The sequence below is a fragment of the Bufo gargarizans genome, chromosome 6, assembly GCF_014858855.1.
Source record: "Bufo gargarizans isolate SCDJY-AF-19 chromosome 6, ASM1485885v1, whole genome shotgun sequence".
NCBI lineage: Eukaryota > Metazoa > Chordata > Amphibia > Anura > Bufonidae > Bufo > Bufo gargarizans.
Genome location: NC_058085.1, coordinates 34630178 through 34656232, shown reverse-complemented (window position 1 = coordinate 34656232; position 26055 = coordinate 34630178). Strand labels below are relative to the sequence as shown.

Genomic DNA, 26055 nt, shown 5'->3' with positions numbered 1-26055 from the left:
GTAGTACAGGAGCTTCTTTGGGGCGCATTGTCGCGCGTTCCCGCACATAGACCTAGCGGGAACGCGCGACAATGGGCGTTTACTTGTTTCCTCGGCACGTATGTAAACGCCCGATAATCACGCTTGTAAACAGCGCTTATCGGGTACGCTTATGTGTGAACCCAGCCTTAGGGTACTTTCACACTAGCGTTTTTCTTTTCCGGCATTGAGTTCCGTCTTAGGGGCTCAATACCGGAAAAAAACTGATCAGTTTTATCCTAATGCATTCTAAATGGAGAGCAATCTGTTCAGTATGCATCAGGATGTCTTCAGTTCAGTCACTGTACGGTTTTTGGACTGAGAAAATACCGCAGCATGCTGCTGTATTTTCTCTGTCCGAAATTCCGGAAAACTTGCTGGAATGCAGGATCCAGCATTATTTCACATTGAAATGCATTAATGCCGGATCCAGCCCTAAGTGTTCCGGAAAACAGATCCGGTTTTGCGGTCTGCGCATGAGCAGACCTTTAAAAATGTGAAAAAGATAAATACCGGATCCGTTTTTCCAGATGACAACCGAAGAGACAGATCTGGTATTGCAATACATTTGTGAGACAGATCCGGATCCGTCTACAAATGTTATCCGTTTGCATACAGATTAATGGATCTGGCAGGCAGTTCCAGCAATGGAACTGCCTGCCGGAATCCAGCAACGCTAGTGTGAAAGTACCCTAAGAAAACAATGGCAAAACACACTACAATCTAACAGTAGACCTCAGAGACAAGACCAGTAGATCATTATATTAAGTCACTAGGCTGTTCTATTGCAGTTTTCCACTTCTGTGTAAAAGCCAGTGTCAGGACTTGAACCCAGGAACTCCTGTGTCCCAACTGAGCTGTTCAGCTTTCCGGACAGCTCCTGTGCTGAACTAAAGCCTAGTTCCCTGTGCCTATTTTCAGGTTCCGCCTCCTTGGTTTGCTCAAACCTGTTCCCTGATTGAACATCCTATTTAAACCCAGCCTTGCACTTCCTGCCTTGCAAGATTATTGTGCTCTCAGCCTTTAATCAAGCTAGTCTCTCCTGCTCTGCTGCTTATACGGACGCTCCATCTTGTGCATCAACCACTGGCTTCCTTCTGACTACGGTATTTGCCTACTCCTCTACTACTGATGCTCCATCTTGTGCATCGACCACTGGCTTCCTCCTGACTATGATATCGGTCTTGCAATTACCCAAAGTAGTTGCAATAAAAGACTCTGAACCAGACCCGGACCGTTATAGAATAATCTCGCCCAAAAATGGAGTCTGTGACCACTTTAAGGCAAAAAGTGGCTGAGCTTCAAAAATTTGGTTCTACTTACCAAGAAAAATTTTCTAAGCTACAAACCCTGCTGCTGGATCAACAACAAAAAATTATTGAACTGCAAAAACAACTTCTGGATATGCGCAACTCAGGCCCTGATTTAAATACCCGTATACCCGTATCAAAGTTCAGTGGGGATCATCACCATTACTGAGGATTCCTTAATCAATGCTGCATATATTTCCAAATGCAACCTGCTTCTTTTACTAGTAACAGTAAAAAAGTGCTATTTATCATCAATCTTCTGACAGATAAAGCTCTTGCATGGGCCTCCCTGTCACGGCTTAGTGGTAGTTTCCCTTTACACTTTCGCCGTGCATGATGGTTTTCGGTGGCAACGTGTTGTTTGTTATGCATGCGTGTGCACTTCCCCTTTAAGGCTGTTTCCCTGCCCATTTCTGGTGTGTATGAGGTTAAGGTGTGTACAAGATGGAGCTGGGTGTGGCCTCTTGGCTCCTATTGTTCTGAGTTGTGCGCTTGAGGTCAGAGTGTCTTCAGTGTCTTGATGAGCTGGTGCTTTTCCATCTGCCCAGTCCTTGAGGGCCACCTTATGGGACACCGATGTCACCTGATGTCTTATGATGTCACCCCTTTGTGTCTGTTGTTGTTACCCTACCTCACTTGTATGTTTGGCGTGGGTTTATGTTTGGGGTTTGTTGTTAAGTCTGGTTTGGTCTTTCATATCTGGCCTGTTTGGTATTTTAGGTCAGCATAGATGCCAGACATATCCTTTGTATGTCCTAACCTCAGGAAAGGGGGTCCCTGGAGTTCCCTGGAGGGGGAACTACAAGCAGCTTGGCCTGGTGCCGCCATGGTACTTGCTGCATGGTGGTCCAGGCTGTTATTACTGGTGTTTGGTGTTCGTGCTGGGTCCTGCCTGGTGTGTGTGTTTGGGCCTATGCACATTACCAGGATTCAGTGGTAGCGGCGTGTACGGCTTGAGTTCCTGGTACAGCTGTCCATGTTGATCTCGTTGGCAGTGGTGATCTCTGCCTCTGGAAACTTACCTGTAGTGTCGTCCACTGCTGGCTGCTTTCTTCCCCTTTGTTGCTAGGCCTGTTGGAGACTCCGGTTCCTCCGTGTCATGGAGGAATCGGTTGTCTCCACCTTCTGACGCCATATTGCAGGGACCGTTAGGCTAAGTAGGGCCAAGGTTCGAGAGTATGAGCCCCCATACCATCAAGGGCGGCTCATACAGTCAGGAGGTCAGGGATAGAATTTAGGGATGCTTAGTTGTTACCAGCTCCCTTTTCCCTGTTTTCAGGCCTAGCTGTTACCTTATAATCCCCACAATGTACGGTGGGGGGTTTCCTTCACTCCCCACCGTGACACTCTAAAAGAACTGTAACCTCCTCAATGATTTAGATAACTTTATCACTGCTATGGATCAAGTTTTTGATGACCCTAATCGTTGTGCCACAGCTGGGACCAAATTGCATAATCTTCGACAAAGACGTCGCTCAGTTGCTGAATACACAGCGGAATTTCATCATTGGGTAGCTGACACCACATGGAATCTAGCAGCCCAAAGGAGTCAATTTTGATGAGGGTTATCAGAGCTAGTGAAGGATGAGGCTCCTGATAATTTGGAGAATTTTATACAACTGTGCATCCGAACTGATCAGAGACTTACTGAATGTAGAAAAGAGAGACTGCATATATTTGGAAACAAACCTACTTACTCCTTCACTCAATCAGCATTGAACACACAGCAAAAGACTGAATCCTTATCAGAACCTATGCAGATTGATGTCATCTGAAAACCTCTTAGTGCGGTAGAGAAAACGAGGCGCTGTACAGAAAATCTTTCCCTTTATTGAGGGGGCTCAGGACATTATGCCATTAACTGTCCCAACAAGTTTCAAAGGTCTAAAGCTTGCACTAGTGCTAAGGCAGATAGCAATTTTGAACTGCCAGATTTATTTATGCAGACTATCTCAGCTGTAACCCAAAGCAAAAAAACTATGTAGTCATTATCTTCTCATTTTGTCATTCCAATACAGGTCATAGATGGGAGCCATAAAGTGCAATGCTCTGCCATGTTAGATTCTGGTGCAGGTGGAAATTTCATGGACTTACGATTTGCGCTTGATAATAACATTGCGCATAGAACAAAATGCATGCCAATTGATATGGAAACTGTTGATGGATCACCTTTATCATCTAGACCTATAACTCATGAGACAATTGAACTTTGAATCTGTATTGAACCTGATCATCATGAAACTATTAGTTTTCATCTGATTTCTTATCCCAAGTTTCCGGTTATTTTAGGAATTCTGTGGTTTGCAATCCATAATCCTTCTATTAACTGGGAATCAAGGACTGTTACATTTCCTTCTGAATACTGCAAGGACAATTGTCATATATGTTTATCTATCCAAAAACAAATAAAAGTTTCCAAAATTCTTCATCAGAGTTATGATAAATTGCCACCTCAGTATCAACAGTTCAGTGATGTCTGCAGCAAGAAAAAAAGCTGATCAACTACCTCCTCATCATCCGTACGATTGTCCCATCGAGTTGCATCCTGGAGCTACTATTCCTTTTGGTAGAATTTACAATCTCTCTGAACCAGAATTAAAAGTGCTCATAGAGTACTTGGAAGAAAATGTATTCGACCCGCCTCATTCCCAGCTGGGGCACCTTCGTTCTTGGTAGAAAAGAAAGACTCAACCTTGATACCATGTATTGACTACAGAGAACTAAATAAGATTACTACACTCTTCCTCTAATTCCTGAGTTGCTGGAAAGACTCCGCTCTGCTAACATTTTTACCAAACTAGATTTAAGAGGGGCCTGTGACGCTTCGCAATCTCAGCAATACAGATTACCGAAGAAATCGCGAATGTATCCTGTTATAAAATTACAGAATCACAAGAGATTCACACAAAGAGTTAAAACTTTCTCAACCCAGAAGTTTATTCACCTCCTGGTTAAGTATCCATCAATCTGATATTATCTTGACAAAACCCCATAAAAGTGCCCTCTCGCTAGTCTGTGCGGGCCCCAGCACAGCAGGGGTCTTAACACCCCTAAGTCGGTCAGAAACTTCAGAAGAAAATGACAGAGCCTTATCATGCAGTTGGTTGGTACAAGAAGGAAGATGATCTTAAAGTCACCTCCAATCCATAGATTTCATATTTTTCCATATTTTCTTCATATTTCATAGGTTAGGAAAATATGAAATGAACAATCTCTTTAGAAAGGGTTGGGGTTATTCTAACACACCTTCCAGGAAATCTGCAAGCAAATCGGAAATTCCCTCTTCGAGATATAAAGGTTCTCAGGCACACTGTATTGTCTTCCAGTCATATTTGATATCAGATGATTCGTAAAGTTCTACTGATTATAAATATGAATTACATTTATTAATTTGACCTATGGGTACTTAACTGGCAAAGCAAGGATTCTGCCAGATTTTCTTTCTCTGGGGCAAGAACTGCCCCCTGTTTCAATCTTCCTTCTGACTATGGTATTTGCCTATTCCTCTACTACTGATGCTCCATCTTGTGCATCGACCACTGGCTTCCGTCTGACTATGGTATTTGCCTACTCCTCTACTACTGGCGCTCCATTTTGTGCATCGACCACTGGCTTCCTTCTGACTATGGTATTTGCCTACTCCTCTACTACTGGCGCTCCATTTTGTGCATCGACCACTGGCTTCCTTCTGACTATGGTATTTGCCTACTCCTCTACTACTGGCGCTCCATTTTGTGCATCGACCACTGGCTTCCTTCTGACTATGGTATTTGCCTACTCCTCTACTACTGGCGCTCCATCTTGTGCATCGACCACTGGCTTCCGTCTGACTATGGTATTTGCCTACTCCTCTACTACGGACGCTCCATCTTGTGCATCGACCACCGGCTTCCTCCTGACTTACTTGCAATTACCCCAAGTAGTTGCAATAAAAAACTCCAAACCAGACCCAGACCATTACGGCCAGCTTCTTCATAGGTTCATCTTTCAATGTGTCTGCCACCACTATTTTCTAGTGAAGTGCTCAGTGAAAAATCATAAAGGGGTCTGTGAGTCAGTGATATTTAGGTGCTGTCCATCTTACACACTTCCTGAGGGCTATATGCACTTTCGCGCAGAGAGGAGGAGCAGCATAATCGTGTACAAAGAAGCCATTGCATTGAGCAGGTGGATTGGATTATCACATGCAATTACATGTACAGGGAGTGCAGAATTATTAGGCAAATGAGTATTTTGACCACATCATCCTCTTTATGCATGTTGTCTTACTCCAAGCTGTATAGGCTCGAAAGCCTACTACCAATTAAGCATATTAGGTGATGTGCATCTCTGTAATGAGAAGGGGTGTGGTCTAATGACATCAACACCCTATATCAGGTGTGCATAATTATTAGGCAACTTCCTTTCCTTTGGCAAAATGGGTCAAAAGAAGGACTTGACAGGCTCAGAAAAGTCAAAAATAGTGAGATATCTTGCAGAGGGATGCAGCACTCTTAAAATTGCAAAGCTTCTGAAGCGTGATCATCGAACAATCAAGCGTTTCATTCAAAATAGTCAACAGGGTCACAAGAAGCGTGTGGAAAAACCAAGGCGCAAAATAACTGCCCATGAACTGAGAAAAGTCAAGCGTGCAGCTGCCAAGATGCCACTTGCCACCAGTTTGGCCATATTTCAGAGCTGCAACATCACTGGAGTGCCCAAAAGCACAAGGTGTGCAATACTCAGAGACATGGCCAAGGTAAGAAAGGCTGAAAGACGACCACCACTGAACAAGACACACAAGCTGAAACGTCAAGACTGATTTTTCTAAGGTTTTATGGACTGATGAAATGAGAGTGAGTCTTGATGGGCCAGATGGATGGGCCCGTGGCTGGATTGGTAAAGGGCAGAGAGCTCCAGTCCGACTCAGACGCCAGCAAGGTGGAGGTGGAGTACTGGTTTGGGCTGGTATCATCAAAGATGAGCTTGTGGGGCCTTTTCGGGTTGAGGATGGAGTCAAGCTCAACTCCCAGTCCTACTGCCAGTTTCTGGAAGACACCTTCTTCAAGCAGTGGTACAGGAAGAAGTCTGCATCCTTCAAGAAAAACATGATTTTCATGCAGGACAATGCTCTATCACACGCGTCCAAGTACTCCACAGCGTGGCTGGCAAGAAAGGGTATAAAAGAAGAAAATCTAATGACATGGCCTCCTTGTTCACCTGATCTGAACCCCATTGAGAACCTGTGGTCCATCATCAAATGTGAGATTTACAAGGAGGGAAAACAGTACACCTCTCTGAACAGTGTCTGGGAGGCTGTGGTTGCTGCTGCACGCAATGTTGATGGTGAACAGATCAAAACACTGACAGAATCCATGGATGGCAGGCTTTTGAGTGTCCTTGCAAAGAAAGGTGGCTATATTGGTCACTGATTTGTTTTTGTTTTGTTTTTGAATGTCAGAAATGTATATTTGTGAATGTTGAGATGTTATATTGGTTTCACTGGTAAAAATAAATAATTGAAATGGGTATATATTTGTTTTTTGTTAAGTTGCCTAAAAATTATGCACAGTAATAGTCACCTGCACACACAGATATCCCCCTAAAATAGCTAAAACTAAAAACAAACTAAAAACTACTTCCAAAAATATTCAGCTTTGATATTAATGAGTTTTTTGGGTTCATTGAGAACATGGTTGTTGTTCAATAATAAAATTAATCCTCAAAAATACAACTTGCCTAATAATTCTGCACTCCCTGTATATTATAAATGCTCAGCACATGTTATCACCTATAACAGCATCACATTTTCATTAATATTTAATCTGTATTTTAGATGAAAAAAACCTGTGTTTTTTAACTAAACACAAACCTGTTGCATCCAGTGAATGAATAAGCTCTGCGATTCTTCTCTGCTTTGAGTGGTTACTACTCACCTGGGCGGTTATCTGCAGGAAAGTCCTCTATTCTCTGCTCATCATCCATCACATCTGTCTCTGTAACATATATAGTGTTCCGATCTTTTCCCGGATCCAAAAGCTGAGAAACAATTATTGTAAAAGTCATCAGACGGTTGGAGAAGGCGTGTGGAATGTTTATATGATCAAAAGAGTAAGAGATCAGTAATTAACATGATGAGCAAAAATACCCTGAAGTTATCTCACCCAAATATCTGCAGGTCTCCTGTATAAATTCAACCCATTGGTTCCTTATTCAAATGTGTTAATACCACCTCAATCAGAGCTCTGTAAGATGCAGTAATTAAGGAACTCCTCAAGTACTGGATGAAGGTGATATGAAGTCACTATGATGCCCACAAGAAAGTATATCTTAGCAGACAGATTCGGAGCCAAAAACTATGGTAAACTGACCTCATAAAACTTGGTCATAAATAGCCATTAGCATACTGTACACACTAGCCTCTCCATGACATCAGAGGAAGAGGGGCTAGTGGTGGAATCTGCCTACCTTCTTAAGGTGTGTGTGTTCCTTTAGCAAATTGTAATTTCTTTGGGCAACAACTCGTTTGATGATTTGGCCGACTTTCATACTACCCCAAGACAACCGAACATCTACCATCTCGTAACGTATTAAGTTCCATTTCTTTTATACTTTTTATTTTCAAACTGTTATTTTATTACATTCTATTTGTATGTCATTGTATTTTTACATTTTGATAACTGTATTTTTCTACATATTATCCTTTGGATATTAAAACTTCACTTTAATAAGAGCCTTCTTGTGTTCTAAACGATTCCACCACCTTAGAAAAAGTGCTACGTATATTTGTGTATTAAAAGGGAGCATAGTGGGTTTGAGTGGGTAATTGTAAGTTATCTAGTTAAAGACCTCTTGTCCGCCTAATATGACAAATTGTGGCAGCTAATATCCCTTATGTGGAAGTCAGATAGTTCAAGGGCTCAAAGTAGCAGAGTGGGAGGTTGACATTAAAATCTGGGTTCCTTTAAGCTCATACCCTGAGTCCTGTGATCCTGACACATACCATTGGTCATACTAGGGCATTCAGCATGGCATGTGTCGTCGTCACACTAAAGCAGACAAAATTTATCTTGGCAAATGTAGAAAACATTACATTTGTTAAAATGGATCAGGCAGAGATCCGTGAGAATTTCTACACACCTCTGGTTGATTTCAATGAACAGATCGGCTAATGGACATTTATCGCCAGCCCAATGATGCCACTGCTGTCTACCATGTAGCAGACTGTGGTGCAGCTGCTGCTCCACCTAATGCCATTAATACTACCCCTGCACAGCTGCACAACTCCTGCCTTGTCTTTCAGGTCAATACTGTGGTACTACTGCTGATGCTAATACTACTCCTACAGAGCCACAGATTTCCTTTCTGTCAAGTTCCATACTGTACTGCTGCTACCCAACAAAAAGGAGAATTATTGGATGCTTATTTTTGATACTACCGTGTGTGTGTATAAACACAGGCAAGCAGCTGACCCCCCCCCCCCCAACACACAATTTTTTGTTTTACTTTATAAAGCATAACCAAACCAACAGTAAAATATGTTATTAAACAGGCTGTTTGTTAACACCATCAAGCGTTTAGCCACAGCCATATATCTCACTGTCACTCTGACACTACTAATGTTGTCTTTGCGTTAAGGAGCTTGAAAGAGAAAAGAGACCTTTTTTTTAAATAAATGAAAAAAGACAAGACAAAAATATGAGTTCTAGGAGACTTCAGAGTGCCATACACAAATCTCATGTGAGAACTTTTGTTTTGGGTCGAATTTTTTTTGTGCCCGAATCTAATCTTCCTAAACAAATTTCAAGAAATTCACTCATCTCTACTATTGGATAATACAAGACTGAACACAAGATCTTCTACAGATCACAGGGTGAGTTTCATGAGACCTTATCTCTATCTACCTGATCATCCTGTGGGACATTGTGATGTTCTTCTGAACCATCCTGTGGAAGAAGAGGACTGGGACATCTCTCCGGTGTTCTTCTCTCTTCCTTAACTGTAGGAAACACATCCAGTGACTGAATTTATTCCTTACATACAAATAATGAGAGGACGTGTGTATTTAGTCATGTCTATTACCTGGTGATGTGAGGGGCCGATGATCCTCTATCTTGAGACCCTTTTCTTCAGCTACTTTATTATCCTGTGGAAAACGAGGACTGGGACATCTCTCTGGTGGTTGTCTCTCTTCCTTAACTGGTGGTTTGAGGGGCCGGTGATCCTCCATCATGGCGTCCTTGTACAGATCTTTGTGTCCTTCTAAATACTCCCACTCCTCCATGGAGAAATAGACGGTGACATCCTGACACCTTATAGGAACCTGACAACACAATGATACAGTCATCACCCAGATCCCTTCATAGCGTTCCGGTATAATGCCCCAGCATTCCCAGCAGTGTCACCTCTCCAGTCAGCAGCTCAATCATCTTGGTGGTGAGTTCTAGGATCTTCTCTCTATTGATTTCCTCATGTATCAGGGGGTGAGGTGGAGGCCCCGTAATTGGGCTCAGGGTTCTTCCCCATCCTTCAGACACAGGGGCTTGACAGCGCTCACTAGAGGTCTTCTTCACTACTGTGTAGTCCTGGTTATGGAGAGACACAGTAATAAATATCACTCCATACATCTCCAGAGTCCCTCACCTTTCCAGTCATGTCCATCTGTTAGTAACATAGATAAGATGATGTAATGTGACATCATCAGAATCTCTCACCTCTCCAGTAAGGCGGAAGAGGATCTCTAGGGTGAGATTTATTATACTCTCTGCCATCTTGTCCATGTCCCTATCCATCCTTGACGGGTCAATCAGGAGAAGAATCTTATATAGAAGATATCCACTGAGCGGATCATATATTGTAGGAACCTGAATGGAGAGAAGATGAGACGATGTAAAATCCTACAAAATCTCATGTAAAGTACAATTACTGGAGATAATAAGAGGAGACATTTGTAAGATATTAACCAACCCTTTAAAGATCAGACCTTTGTAGAACTTAGAGACCCTATCGCCATTTTTTTTTGTTTTAAATAATAGCTATTTCATTTCTAAAAATAAGTAATTATGTATTTTTAAGAAAACCTACAGTAATTACTGTATCACTGACACGTGCACAGCATGCAAATCAGCCGACTCCTGTGAAACAGCCACCGCCAGGCAGCCAAACAGAAAGCACTATGTCACTCTCTTCACATTCCCCGGCTTCAAGGCAAAAGAAAGGCTGTTTTAGCTTTACACTGTGAAATCTTGTGGTAAGTAACGAGATCTCACAATTTTGCAACTGCAAAAACTCATACAGAATCTCATGGTAGCATGACTTTGCAGTGCAGAGCACATCGGCCCAGCGCTACGTTCCGCCCTGCATGGCTGCTCCATTCTATGTTTGTAGTGTGCCAACAGCTCTTGTGCATCCTCCTTTCTGACCCATGACAATTCCCTATTCTTCGCTCCAGCATCTACCCGTAGCTGTGTCCTGGTACAGATGATAATATCTACTGACCCTGCAGACTGGCACACCCTGATCTCCCACACACCTCCCTCGTCACAAAGAATGAACAGACTGGTACTGATTTCTATATTTGCTTTGTTCTTGTGACCTACGGATGTAGCAGAGTTAACACACACTTGGCGAGTTATCACTAGTGATAAGCGAATTATTGGAAAAAAATCGATTTGGCTGCTTCATTGAATTTCATAAAACATTTGATTACTGACGAATTACTTAATCACAAAGCGCATTTCTTTGTAAGTTGTGGGTGCAATAACAGGGAACAGCGATTGTACCCCTTCACATTCACAGCTGATCGCGGCATCTGACATCAATATTACAGTGTACATTGTAAAAATGAATAAAATCATACCCTCTTCCATTTGATCGCGAAGAGCCGGCTGCCGCCATCTTAAATGAAGATCTAGAACGAAATCTCACAAGTCGACCAGCGTGGTGATGTCATAGGTCACCGCGCACGGGATTTCACGCAGGATCTCCAGTCAAGATGGAGCTGGCTGGCTCTTCGTGCTCAAACAAATAAGGTAAGTTTTTAAAATTTTTACCGCCATTCAGGGAAAATTTATTAATTACCACGAAGCACAAGGATTTTCGGCTTTGCGGCAAATCGGATTTTCCCTGAAACTCAGATCGAATTCCACTTCATGGACTTTGATTCTCTCTACACTAGTTATCACATCTAGATAACCCATTATGACTGTTTACTCTGCTACTGTGACTATTAAGTGGCCGTGCTGCTGATGGTGCACGCAGAGGCCATGGCCCTGGACACGGTGAAACTGTGCCTGCTGCCGGAGCACAAGAAAAACAATCATCCACGATACCTAGCTTCATGTCCCAGTTTGAGGGTGGCGCAGGGAACCGCTCTCGACGTCACACCTGTGCAACCAGGTGGTCGGTTGGATTGCAGTAGGGCTGCAGCTAACGATTATTTGAATAATCGGTTAGTTGCCGATTAATTTCTACGATTAATCGATTAATCGGGAAAAACGACAAAATTACAAAACAGAGAGGTTTATATGATCTTACTTGAAAAATGATGTTCAAAGGCCATATTAAAACAAATTGTGGACGACACTATTATGGGGGCTCTGTGGACGACACTATTATGGGGGATCTGTGGACGACACTATTATGGGGGATCTGTGGACGACACTATTATGGGGGATCTGTGGACGACACTATTATGGGGGCTCTGTGGACGACACTATTATGGGGGCTCTGTGGACGACACTATTATGGGGGCTCTGTGGACGACACTATTATGGGGGCTCTGTGGACGACACTATTATGGGGGCTCTGTGGACGACACTATTATGGGGGCTCTGTGGACGACACTATTATGGGGGATCTGTGGACGACACTATTATGGGGGATCTGTGGACGACACTATTATGGGGGATCTGTGGACGACACTATTATGGGGGATCTGTGGACGACACTATTATGGGGGTTCTGTGGACGACACTATTATGGGGGATCTGTGGACGACACTATTATGGGGGGATCTGTGGACGACACTATTATGGGGGGATCTGTGGACGACACTATTATGGGGGGATCTGTGGACGACACTATTATGGGGGGATCTGTGGACGACACTATTATGGGGGGATCTGTGGACGACACTATTATGGGGGGATCTGTGGACGACACTATTATGGGGGATCTGTGGACGACACTATTATGGGGGATCTGTGGACGACACTATTATGGGGGCTCTGTGGACGACACTATTATGGGGGCTCTGTGGACGACACTATTATGGGGGCTCTGTGGACGACACTATTATGGGGGCTCTGTGGACGACACTATTATGGGGGATCTGTGGACGACACTATTATGGGGGATCTGTGGACGACACTATTATGGGGGATCTGTGGACGACACTATTATGGGGGATCTGTGGACGACACTATTATGGGGGGATCTGTGGACGACACTATTATGGGGGGATCTGTGGACGACACTATTATGGGGGGATCTGTGGACGACACTATTATGGGGGGATCTGTGGACGACACTATTATGGGGGATCTGTGGACGACACTATTATGGGGGATCTGTGGACGACACTATTATGGGGGATCTGTGGACGACACTATTATGGGGGATCTGTGGACGACACTTATGGGGGATCTGTGGACGACACTTATGGGGGATCTGTGGACGACACTTATGGGGGATCTGTGGACGACACTTATGGGGGATCTGTGGACGACACTTATGGGGGATCTGTGGACGACACTTATGGGGGATCTGTGGACGACACTTATGGGGGATCTGTGGACGACACTTATGGGGGATCTGTGGACGACACTTATGGGGGATCTGTGGACGACACTTATGGGGGATCTGTGGACGACACTTATGGGGGATCTGTGGACGACACTTATGGGGGATCTGTGGACGACACTTATGGGGGATCTGTGGACGACACTTATGGGGGATCTGTGGACGACACTTATGGGGGATCTGTGGACGACACTTATGGGGGATCTGTGGACGACACTTATGGGGGATCTGTGGACGACACTTATGGGGGATCTGTGGACGACACTTATGGGGGATCTGTGGACGACACTTATGGGGGATCTGTGGACGACACTTATGGGGGATCTGTGGACGACACTTATGGGGGATCTGTGGACGACACTTATGGGGGATCTGTGGACGACACTTATGGGGGATCTGTGGACGACACTTATGGGGGATCTGTGGACGACACTTATGGGGGATCTGTGGACGACACTTATGGGGGGATCTGTGGACGACACTTATGGGGGATCTGTGGACGACACTTATGGGGGATCTGTGGACGACACTTATGGGGGATCTGTGGACGACACTTATGGGGGATCTGTGGACGACACTTATGGGGGATCTGTGGACGACACTTATGGGGGATCTGTGGATGACACTATTATGGGGGATCTGTGGACGGCGCAGTTATGGAGAGGGGGATCTGTGGACGGCGTAGTTATGGAGAGGGGGATCTGTGGGTGGCGCTGTTATGGAGAGGGGGATATGTGCACTGTTATGGGCATAACAGTGCACAGATCCCTTTCCTCATAACAGTGCACATATCCCCCTTCCCATAGCAGTGCAATAGACAGATCCTCCCCCCTCCCCATAGCAGTGCTATACACAGACCCCCCCTCCCCATAGCAGTGCCATAGACAGATCCTCCCCCCTCCCCATAGCAGTGCTATACACAGACCCCCCCCTCCCCATAGCAGTGCCATAGACAGATCCCCCCCTCCCCATAGCAGTGCTATACACAGACCCCCCCTCCCCATAGCAGTGCCATAGACAGATCCTCCCCCCTCCCCATAGCAGTGCTATACACAGACCCCCCCTCCCCATAGCAGTGCCATAGACAGATCCTCCCCCCTCCCCATAACAGCCCCGGCCCCGATGATTATAAGTCGGATTAATCACTGCATCTTTATTTTACCTTTTTACAATGACGCTCCTGTAACAGCCAGGCAGAGCGGACGGCGGCGCAACGTCACTCACTCACGTGACGCACCTGCTCCGCCCACCTCATGAATGAAGGAGGCGGAGCAGGCGTGTCACGTGAGTGAGTGACGTTACGCCGCCGTCCGCTCTGCCTGGCTGTTACAGGAGCGTCATTGTAAAAAGGTAAAATAAAGATGCAGCGCCCGCCCGCCCGCATAGCAACGAATCGGCGATTATTCGATAACTGGATTCGTCGACAACGAATCCAGTTATCGAATATAATCGATTACATCGATTAATCGTTGCAGCCCTAGATTGCAGCAGATAATGCTTCCAGTCGGTTAAGCACCACCCTCTCTTCCACAAAGTCCAGTCTCAGTAGCCAAGAATCTGGTCAACAGAATCCTCACCTTGATCCTCCTTTCTCCTAACATGGAGAGTCTTGGCAAACAAGTGATCCCACAATCGGATATTCCGAGGAGCTCTTTTCAGCGCCATTCCTTGATTTGGGACTCCCGCCAAGCCCGCTTGAAGAGGGACATGAGGAGATCTTGTGCACTGATTCCCAAACTCTTGAGCATCCACAGTCAGAAGAAGATGATGGTGGGGAACGGCAATTAGTGTTTCACAAGGAGGATGATGATGATGAAACACAGTTGCCAATAAGTCAACGGCAATTAGTGTCTCGAGAGGTTGATGATGAGGATGAGACACACTTGTCAATAAGTGAAGTTCTTGTTAGGTCAACAAGTCAGGAGGATGACCAGAGTGAGGAAGTCGAAGAGCAGGTGGTGAACGATGAAACCACTGACCCAACCTGGGAAGGAGGCAAGCCAAGTGAGGACAGCAGTACAGAGGGGGAGGGATCCACAGCACCGCAACAGGCTGGAAGAGGCAGTTGGGGTGGCAAAAGGGAGAAGGCAGGCCACACCAAACAGGCCCGCAACTGTTCCCCGGAGCACCCCATTGCAGCAATCTCCCTTGCCAAGGGGTAGGTGTTCGCCAGTCTGGCACTTTTTTGAGCAAAGTGCGGACGATAAAAAAATTGTCATTTGCAACCTGTGCCATACCAAAATGAGCAGAGGCGTGAACACTAGCAACCTCACCACCACCGGCATGATCCCCCACATGGCATCAAAGCACCCTAATAGGTGGGCCGAATGCCTGGGTTCACAATCAGTGTCTGCGGGTCACACCACTGCCTCCTCTTCCCCTGTGTTACGTGCTGGCCAATCCCCTGTCCAAGACGCAGGCCCTGATGCCTCCTGCCCTGCACCTGGATCTTCGTAAGCACCATCAGCTAGCACATCCACTTCTGTATCCCAGTGCAGCATACAGATGTCCATACCCCAGGCCTTTGAACGAAAGCGCAAATACCCAGCCCCACAGGCCATAGCACTAAATGCGCACCTTTCCAAATTGCTGGCCCTGGAAATGTTGCCATTTAGGCTTGTGGACACTAAGGCTTTCCGCGGCCCGATGGCAGCGGCCGTCCCTCATTACTCAGTTCCCTGCTTCCACTATTTTTCCCGGTGTGCCATCCCCGCATTACACTAGCATGTGTCCCGTAACATCACCCGTGCCCTGACCAACGCAGTTATTGGGAAGGTCCACTTAATAACACACGGACAAGTGCTTTTGACCATGGATGCTACATTTCCCTGAACGTTGTGGAGGCCGGGAGCGAGTCGTACCCTGGGATGGCACAGGTGCTACCGATGCCAAGGATTGCGGGCCCTAATTCCATTAGGATATCCGCCACCACATACATTAGTGGCTGCAACCCCCCTTCTCCTCCACTTCCACCTATGAATTCTCATCTTGCAGCACCAGTCAGCCATCAGTCAGTAGCTGGAAGCAGTGTAGCACTGCAGTGGGGAAGCGGCAACAGGCCGTGGTGAAACTAATTTGCTTAGCTGACAAAACAGCACACCGCCGCAGAGCTGTGGCAGGGGATAAGGGACCAGACTGAGCTACTCAACCTACAACCAGGCATGGTTGTGTCTGATAATGGCCGTAAATTGGTGGCGGCTTTGGAGTTCGGCAAACTCACACACATGTCATGGCTAGCCCACGTGTTCAACTTAGTGGTTCAGCGGTTTCTCAAAACCTACCCCAATTTGCCTGAGCTACTGGTGAAGGTGAGCGTGTGCCCATTTCTGAAAATTATCTATAGCTGCCGCGGGTCTGGCAACGCTGCAGCAGCACTTGCAAATGCCAGCTCACTGACTGTCATGCGACTTGAGCACGCACTATAACTCCACATTCCACATATTGGCCAGGCTTTGTGAGCAGCAGAGGGCAGTAGTGAAATACCAGCTGCAACATGGTCGTCGCCTTTCCAGTCAGCTTCTGCTCTGCACAAGCGCCCAGTGGGCTTGGATGTCTGACCTCTGTGAGGTGTTACGCAACTTTGAGGAATCAACACAGATGATGAGCGGCGATGCCACTATTATCAGTGTAACCATCCCACTTCTGTGTCTACTGAAACACTTGCTGCAAACAATGAAGGCGGGCGCTTTGCATGTGGAAGAGGTAGAAATGGGGGAAAACAGTACACAGGGTGATAGCCAGACCACCCTAATTTCGTCTTCTCAGCGCGAATTACAGGAGGAGGAGCAGGAGACTGTTGCCTCCACTACAGAGGGTGGTAACCATAGCAGGTTTATTCCACCGGTTCAGTGTGGGCAGAAGAGGATGAGGAGATTGAGAGTCATCCTCCTGATGAGGACAGTAAAGTTTTGTCTGTTGGGACTCTGGCTGACTTTGTTATGCTGCCTTTCCCGTGACCCTCGCGTTATATGCATTTTGGCCAACACTGATTACTGGTTGTTCACCCTTCTCGACCCCGCTACAAAGAGAAGTTCTCATCTTTCATTCCTGTGGTGGAGAGGACTAGCAAAATGGTGCAATACCAGAAGGTCCTTGTGGAAAAATTGCGCCAAAAATTTCCAGCTGACTACGCTTGCAGCAGAGTACGTAGTTCCTTGACCAACCGAGGAGGAAGGGGAACACACAGCAGTTCCAACAGAGGCATGGCAACATTCTCTAAGGCCTGGGACAGTTTCATGACACCCCGCCAGCACCCTCACCCTGATGTGCGGACTAGTGTCACAAGGAGGGAAACGTTTTGGAAGATGGTGAAGGAGTACGTAACAGACCGTGTCAGCGTCCTCAGTGATCCCTCTGTGCCTTACAACTATTGGGTGTCCAAGCTGGACACGTGGCAAGAACTGGTGCTCTACGCCTTGGAGGTGCTGGCCTGCCCTGCTGCCAGCGTTTTATCAGAGTGTGTATTTAGTGCTGCTGGTGGCATAATAACTGATAAGCGCATCCGACTGTCAACTGAAAATGCTGACAGGTTGACTCTTATCAAACTGAACAAGGCCTGGATTGCCCCTGACTTCTCTACCTCTACTCCACCAGAGGAAAGCGGCTGAACATAAAGGCAATTTAAAAGTGGCTTTTATGATGTATTGAACACACTGTATTCCCCCATGCACCCCCCACCACTAAAAAGGGTATATGGTTCAATCTTCCTTTTCTCCTCCTCCTCCTCCATCATATCAACATGCTTATTAGGCTGCCCTCGCTCCTAATGTTTAAGAGGGTCAGCTCAGCAGCAGACCCTCACCCCTAATGTTTTACAGGGTCACAAGCAGACCCTCACTCCTTATGTTTTATATGGTCAGATCCGCAGTAGGCCACCGCCCCTGTTTTAGATGGTCAGCTCAGCAGCAGACCCTCACCCCTAATGTTTTAGATGATCAGATCAGCAGCAGGCCCTCACCCCTAATGTTTTAGATGGTCACTAGCAGGCCCTTGGATCCTAATGTTTTTAAAGGGTCACCAGCAGGCTATCAATAATAATTTTTCAAGGCTGTGTATGATGCCCTTCTTTCATGTGTAATAAAGGGTGTATTGGAGTGCTGGTTCCTTGTCATGTTTGGCAGCCCTTTCACTTAGTGCATAGGCTTTATGAGTGTAGGAGTCCCACTACCTGAACAATTGTACCACAGTATGAATGCGGCCCTCCTTTATGTGATATACAGGTTGTATCGGAGTGCCTCTTCCTTGTAATTTATGGCAGCACTCGCACTTTATATACAAGTAAATATAGAGGAAATAATGTTTTCTAACAATTTTTCCTCTAAAATTGATTTTATCTTCGGTTTTGTGCGTATTATTGTCAGCCTGTAAAAGTGGTGTACTGCTCGGACAACATCGTTCCCAGCAGCGACCTGGGAGTCCAAGATGCATCTAGACATCCTCCCCAGGCTGTTCCCGAACCATTTCAGTGGTGTTTCCATCAATTTCTGACCTTTTCCTGTGAACCAGACACCCTCCCCTCTTCAGAGCAGGGGGTGCCTGGTTTACTGCTCGGGTTCTCCCATTGACCTCCATTGTGCTCGGGTGTTCTGTAGAGCACCCGAGCATCCCAAGGTGTTCTACTCGAGCACCAGAGCACCCGAGCACTTTGGTGCTCGATCAACACTAGTCATATCGCATTCCCGGCTTCTTATTTTCACTTTGTAACATGTGTAGCCACCATTTTAGGAAAAAAAAACATTCGTTACCACTAGGAATGAGGAAATTTGGTTTCAATGCAAATCAAATTTTTCCTAAACTTCGGATCCAATTCCACTTCGGATGCTTCGATTCGCTCAACTCTAATACTGTATATCACCTAGGTAGAGGATAGATCATAGGTTCCTGATTATTGGGGGCCTCACTGCTTGGACCCCTACCAATCATGAATACGCAAGGCCTGTGTTTGCCATTCCTCCCCACTGGATGACCGCTGTGAGAAGGACTTAAATTAGTGGTGGTTAATCCTGGGCCTTTCCATTCCAAGTCTATAGAACTGATTATGAGAGCGAAGTACAGCACTCAGCTTATTCTATTATCCCCTTAGACATGGAACAGAGTGGGACGGTGCATGCTGCTCAACAACCTTGCCATTCAAGTCGTGAGAAGAAAGGCCGACACACCACACTCATTTCAATAATAAGCAGTAAAAATATCCCTGTAATTAAAGATGATTGAATCTAAGTATCCAAAGTGGAATTCAATCGGAAGTTTAAGAAAATTTTGATTTGCAATGAATCCGAATTTGCTTGCGCTTTATGGTAAAAAGTAATATTTTTCCTAAAATGGCTATACGTGTTACAAAGTAAAGGTAAGAAGCCCGGGAACAAAATATGAACGGTAATGACGTGTAGCCAGCCAAAGTACAGTGTTTCAGAAAGCTTTTAATTGTAGAATATTGGATAGGGAGAGTGTAGGGAGAGTTTTTAGACACTGTGGGGAGAGCATAGGGAGACTGCAGGGACAGTGCAAGCTGATTGTCCCGTGCATCTTGTTCACCTGCTGCGTCTTTATTACTTATTCTGTTCTATTATAGATAGACTTACTGTGCATCAGACTCAGTTTGAACAAACGGTCTAATATATAGGCGCGTTTATCTAGATCACCAGCTGCGCCATTAATACTTATTCTGTTCTATTATACATAAACTTACTGTGCTTAAGACTCTTTCTCAACAGGCAGTCTAATATGTATTCACATTTATCTAGTTTAACTGCTGCGTCATTCATAGTTGAATTACTAATACAGTTACTGTAAACTATGGCCAACAGACAGTTGCCTGGGCCCTCAAAAGGAATGAGCAGCGGCAGAAATGTTGCTGTAGCTGACACAAGTAGCAGCAGAAGAAGGGTTGGTGGTAGCAGCAGCTGCAGCAACAGGCCAGAGCTGCCACTGTCATCCAGCGGTCGTGTTTTGGTCAACAATCCAACTGTACTTGAATGGTTGACTCACTCATCAACATCATTCCAAGTGATGTCAGACACACACAACCAGGAATCGGTGGGTTCCTCTGACACCACACTTAGTTGACATGGCCCAGGAACAACCTCTGTGCCCCCTCCTATCCTGCCTCTTTGTTTTGCTGCTCCTTCCACTGTCGGCTCTGCTCCGCTTTTCAGCGAGGACGAGCTTAGAGAGGATAGTCAGCAGCTTCTGGTAGTGTTGAGTGAATCGAAGTTAGTGAACTAGAATTTAATCCGAATTTCAAGAAAACTTTCATTTGTTACTAAGCGAGATCACCCATAAAGCTGTGCAGCCAGCCAACCCAGAGCTATCGACCCCTGTGATGTCACAGCACTTTAAAAGCCTAAACCCGCTCGGTCGCCACCATTTCTGTGTCAGCTGTGCTAGGGATAGTTTTGCTAACAATCTGTTAAAAAAAAAGAAAACTGAATTGCAAGAGTGAAAGGGACAATCATCTGAAGCTAGATACCTAAAGAGGACCTTTCATGGGATTATGGGTTTCAAACTGGTATGCTTACCAGATAGGGTGGCCCCTACAGATGCCAGCTCTTTTTTTTTCTAAAATACCCCTCCGTTATGACGCTGTGTCCCCCGCAGTTTTTGGCGTCTTATATGTTAATTTAGAGTATCGGTACAGGAAGGAGGAGATCGATGGGTTTCTCAATGGGCGTCTCCTTCTCCCTGCTGCGATTGGACCGCGCTACAGCCAGGGAGAAGGAGAGGCCCATTTAGAAACCCGTCCGTCTCCTCCTTCCTGTACCGATACTCTAAATTAACGTATAAAGGCGGCAAGAACAGCGGGGGACCCCTCATGCTAAATATCTTGCTAATTAAAATCACCTGGCCGAATGGAAGGAGTGCTGATCCAGGGACAGATTCTCTGTACATACTGTATACAAAAGAGAAAATAAAATAAATGAATCGCACATCCAGCTGATATGCTTTGATCTAATCCTTGCTACTTTAGCAGAAGACCGCACTAAATAGCTCACTCATAAAGGCAACCTTGGCGCGGTGAGTGGGCTTATGCCTTTTGATCAAAATGTACTCTAATGCCTCATTTAGTGCTGTTTTCTGCAAAAGTAGCAGGGATTAGATCAAAGCATAGCAGCTGGATGTGCAATTCATTTATTTTCTACTTTATATAAAATACTTAAATATTACTTCATTATAAATATATTCTCAAATGCCTTTCATTATTTATAATGGCTCGTTTTTTCTGGGGAGGAATCATCAGGAGAAAACAAAATGGCCGCTGTCCCATTAGTTCACACAAAACCTGTCCTAATTACCCAACAGGACAAGTTACTTTACAACACTGAGGTAAAGAGCTGCCTCATCCTTCTCTCTGCTTGTCAGGGATTATGATCCTGAATAAAGATGATAAGAACTTTAGCTGAATCTCTGGGGAATTTAGTTAATGAGGAGACATGAAGTACAGAGAAGACAGACAGGACAGACTGTGGTAATGAAGACTGTAAACAAGTGTGTCACCGCCAGCTCTGTGAGGTCTGTTAGACGTTTTTTGCTACCTCTTGCATGACGTTCTTTGTTTTGGTTTCACTTTGTCATCTCCTTTCCTTCTCCCAGCTGTCACCTATTTGCACTGATTGTCTCCCTTTATATTCCCTCCCATACTGCCTCACTTTGCGGTTTATACTTCTTCCTGGATTGTGTTCACTGCTGGATACTGCTTCTCCTGATTCCTCAGATAAGTCTGTTTCCTTTATTTCTGTTTCCTTGCTGGCTTGATTCTAGGTGACCCTGACTCCGTCCGTATTTAGTGCAGGGAGCCGGTGGTCGTGTCCCCTCACTATTATAGGGTTTTCAGGTGTCACATAGTATGAGGTACGAGGGCATGCAATTGTCTACCATTAAGACCTTTGCATGGGCATAGCAGTCAGGGAGAGCTCTAGGGGTTTTATAGGGCTCACCCAAATGCTCCTTAGTTTGGGATCAAGTCAGTCGGATGTTTATTTATAAGTTCCAGCTTTCTGCAACACCATCCGTGACAAAGTGCTGCTGCTCATTAGCCTCACCTCACCCTCCTCTCATGTCTCCTCATTATCTCCATTCCCACAGAGATGCACCTGTATACAAGATCATGATTCCTGACTAGCAGAGAGGAGGATAAGGCAGCACTATGGCTCATTGTGGTGATGTAACTTGTCCTCCTTTATGGCTAGGACAGGTTTTGTGCGTACCGATAGGACGGCGGCCATTTTATGTCCCTAGACAAAACAAGCCTTTCTAAGTAATGAAAGGGATTTGTGAATATATTTATTATAAAATAATATTTAAGTATTTTCATATATATTTTTTTTATTCCTGGAAAACCCCTTTAAGGGACAGTGCAGGTTGACTCAATTGCGGTGTAGGGCACAGAGCAATCTATTTGAACGATGTCCATATTGGGGTGTTGACATTAATAAAAAGATAAGCAGTTCTATTAGGCCCTGATTCACAATTTGGAGTGATACACCTGTCTCATTCTACTGTTTGTGGTGTGTCCAGATTGATATTTAACCGCTTCTGTTAGCCATACAGTCACTGTGATATAGTGTTACAGAGCACTATATTTAACACTCTGTGGGCAGGGCAAATAAATTGATCATCCACACAGCAGAGCTGCCCACGAGTGGACCACCGATACATGGTGTAAAGTGTACTCATTCCAATGACATTGCCACTGCTGCTGGCACCATCCTATCAAATTTGTATTTGTAGCGCAAAAATTACCAATAGTCTATGAAATAAAAAATTATTCTGTTAGCAAAAATTTTATGCTGCATCACTATGACTGCCAAATCAATTTTTTTTCAAATTTTAGGTCACTGCGCAGTGTAAAGAAAGGTATATCTAATCTGTCGTGTTAGCGAAAATTGTGCTACGTCACATGTTTTACAATTGCAGGCCAATGTGCAGTGTCGCAACACAAACACATTTTTCCTTCACACAGCAGAGTTGCCCACAAGCTGGTCATCATTTTTTGTCGGAAAAATGATTCTTTTATATGAAAAATTATTCTTTTAGCAAAAAACATTAGTCTTTCATCAAATAAATGAGTCTGCTCCAATATTACAATCCCCGATCCCTATGACGAATGATGTTGAGCGGGTAGACACATAGCAATCCCTTCAGTGCAGCCCCGGACATGTAAGGGCATCACAGAACAGTTATGGCTGAAGACACTTGGCCCTCCAGGAAGTCGGACGTGGAAAGTCTAGGGTCAAATCACTCCTTGTATTTGGGTGGAAACCAGATGGGCCGAACTGGCTGGGTAGATGAAACATGGCAGCTGGGAGGAGTCTCATTGGTTACTGGAATGAACTGCACAAATCTCTCCACTCCACTCGGCCCAAATTCATCGGAACTAATACGTTCTTTTGCGTCGTTATTGCAATAGTTTATGGTTTGTACTATGATGGTATTACCAGACAAATCGCTCCACCAACTGGACACAAATTCATCATTCCTAGATTCCACGTTTTGTTATGGAAAATATTATTCAGCGTCACTCTTACAGCCATGACAAATTTTAAACAAATTATATGTCACTGTGCAGTTTAACAACATTTTAACCCTCCATAGGGTCCGGGATCTCTCCACACTATGAACTTAATGGTATTTTGCTTTCAACAGGATTTAGGATTTAAACCAAATGGGCCAAACTTGCTGTAGGGATCAAACATGGCGGCTGGATTATTGCCCTACGGCATGAGTCTACACAAATCTCTCCACCAACTCGACCCAAATTCATTGTAGCTAATATGTTCTGATAGTGTTTTATCAGAATTAGCCAAAAGCAGGAGTGGGTCCAACAGATGCAATGCAAATAACTCCATTACATTTTCCCTCTGTTTAGGAACCACTCCTGTTTTTAGCTTACAATTACTGATCAAATACTGATGTGAACACAGCCTTACTGCCAATGCTGCTGCTGCTGCTGCCCCCTCCCCCTGTCCCCATTCTGTCATGGGGCCACTATTGTCACAGTTACTGCCACTGACGCCGCCACTATCCCCACTGTACACATACCTTCACCTGCACCGCTGGACGCTACATGTATGGGAGAGGGGGAAACTAGTGGGCTAAAGGACCTGTCATGATGTCATGACCATGTGATCATGTGTGGGTGGAGTCAGGCTCCAAGCTGTGATGCTGGAGGAGGTAAAGGACCTGTGATGATGTCATGACCATGTGATCATGTGGGAGGAGTCAGGCTCTAAGCTGTGCTGCTCGAAGAGGTAAAGGACCTGTGATGATGTCATGAACATGTGGTCATGTGTAGGAGGAGTCAGGAATCACATGACCAGTTGCTACTCAGTGTATTTAGGATGTAATTACAATGTGTGTGTAGCATAACTGTCTCTGTGTGATGTGTATGTAGCGGAGCTGTCTCTGTGTGACGTGTATGTAGCAGAGCTGTCTCTGTGTGACGTGTATGTAGCGGAGCTGTCTCTGTGTAATGTGTGTGTAGCATAACTGTCTCTGTGTGATGTGTATGTAGCGGAGCTGTCTCTGTGTGATGTGTATGTAGCGGAGCTGTCTCTGTGTGACGTGTATGTAGTGGAGCTGTCTCTGTGTGATGTGTATGTAGCAGAGCTGTCTCTGTGTGACGTGTATGTAGCGGAGCTGTCTCTGTGTGATGTGTATGTAGCAGTGCTGTCTCTGTGTGATGTGTATGTAGCGGAGCTGTCTCTGTGTGACGTGTATGTAGCAGAGCTGTCTCTGTGTGACGTGTATGTAGAGGAGCTGTCTCTGTGTGACGTGTATGTAGAGGAGCTGTCTGTGTGATGTGTATGTAGCGGAGCTGTCTCTGTGTGACGTGTATGTAGCGGAGCTGTCTCTGTGTGACGTGTATGTAGCGGAGCTGTCTCTGTGTAATGTGTGTGTAGCATAACTGTCTCTGTGTGATGTGTATGTAGCGGAGCTGTCTCTGTGTGATGTGTATGTAGCGGAGCTGTCTCTGTGTGACGTGTATGTAGTGGAGCTGTCTCTGTGTGATGTGTATGTAGCAGAGCTGTCTCTGTGTGACGTGTATGTAGCGGAGCTGTCTCTGTGTGATGTGTATGTAGCAGTGCTGTCTCTGTGTGATGTGTATGTAGCGGAGCTGTCTCTGTGTGACGTGTATGTAGCGGAGCTGTCTCTGTGAGATGTGTATGTAGCAGAGCTGTCTCTGTGTGATGTGTATGTAGCGGAGCTGTCTGTGTGATGTGTATGTAGCGGAGCTGTCTGTGTGATGTGTATGTAGCGGAGCTGTCTGTGTGATGTGTATGTAGCGGAGCTGTCTCTGTGTGATGTGTATGTAGCGGAGCTGTCTGTGTGACGTGTATGTAGCAGAGCTGTCTCTGTGTGATGTGTATGTAGCAGAGCTGTCTCTGTGTGATGTGTATGTAGCGGAGCTGTCTCTGTGTGACGTGTATGTAGCGGAGTTGTCTCTGTGTGATGTGTATGTAGCGGAGCTGTCTCTGTGTGATGTGTATGTAGAGGAGCTGTCTCTGTGTGATGTGTATGTAGCGGAGCTGTCTCTGTGTGATGTGTATGTAGCGGAGCTGTCTGTGTGATGTGTATGTAGCGGAGCTGTCTGTGTGATGTGTATGTAGCAGAGCTGTCTCTGTGTGATGTGTATGTAGCAGTGCTGTCTCTGTGTGATGTGTATGTAGCAGTGCTGTCTCTGTGTGATGTGTATGTAGCGGAGCTGTCTCTGTGTGATGTGTATGTAGAGGGGCTGTCTCTGTGTGATGTGTATGTAGCGGAGCTGTCTCTGTGTGATGTGTATGTAGCGGAGCTGTCTCTGTGTGATGTGTATGTAGCGGAGCTGTCTGTGTGACGTGTATGTAGCAGAGCTGTCTCTGTGTGATGTGTATGTAGCAGAGCTGTCTCTGTGTGACGTGTATGTAGCGGAGCTGTCTCTGTGTGACGTGTATGTAGCGGAGTTGTCTCT

The 26055-nt window shown here is 45.4% G+C and overlaps 2 protein-coding genes across 2 annotated transcripts in view; one reads left to right on the top strand and one right to left on the bottom strand.

The window, feature by feature from the left end:
• Positions 1-9728, bottom strand: part of LOC122941936 (zinc finger protein 436-like) — a 60144-nt gene extending 50416 nt beyond the window's left edge. Inside the window, exons 1-4 of the mRNA XM_044299433.1 lie at positions 9713-9728; positions 9390-9630; positions 9212-9306; positions 7244-7346 (exon numbers count right to left, since the gene is read on the bottom strand). Coding sequence (XP_044155368.1) covers positions 7244-7346; positions 9212-9306; positions 9390-9591 — 400 coding nt within the window. The 5' untranslated portion in view covers positions 9592-9630; positions 9713-9728. The remainder of the gene's footprint in view (positions 1-7243; positions 7347-9211; positions 9307-9389; positions 9631-9712) is intronic.
• Positions 1-26055, top strand: part of LOC122939925 (zinc finger protein 501-like) — a 551407-nt gene that overhangs the window by 295253 nt on the left and 230099 nt on the right. The gene's annotated exons all lie outside the window — the stretch shown is intronic.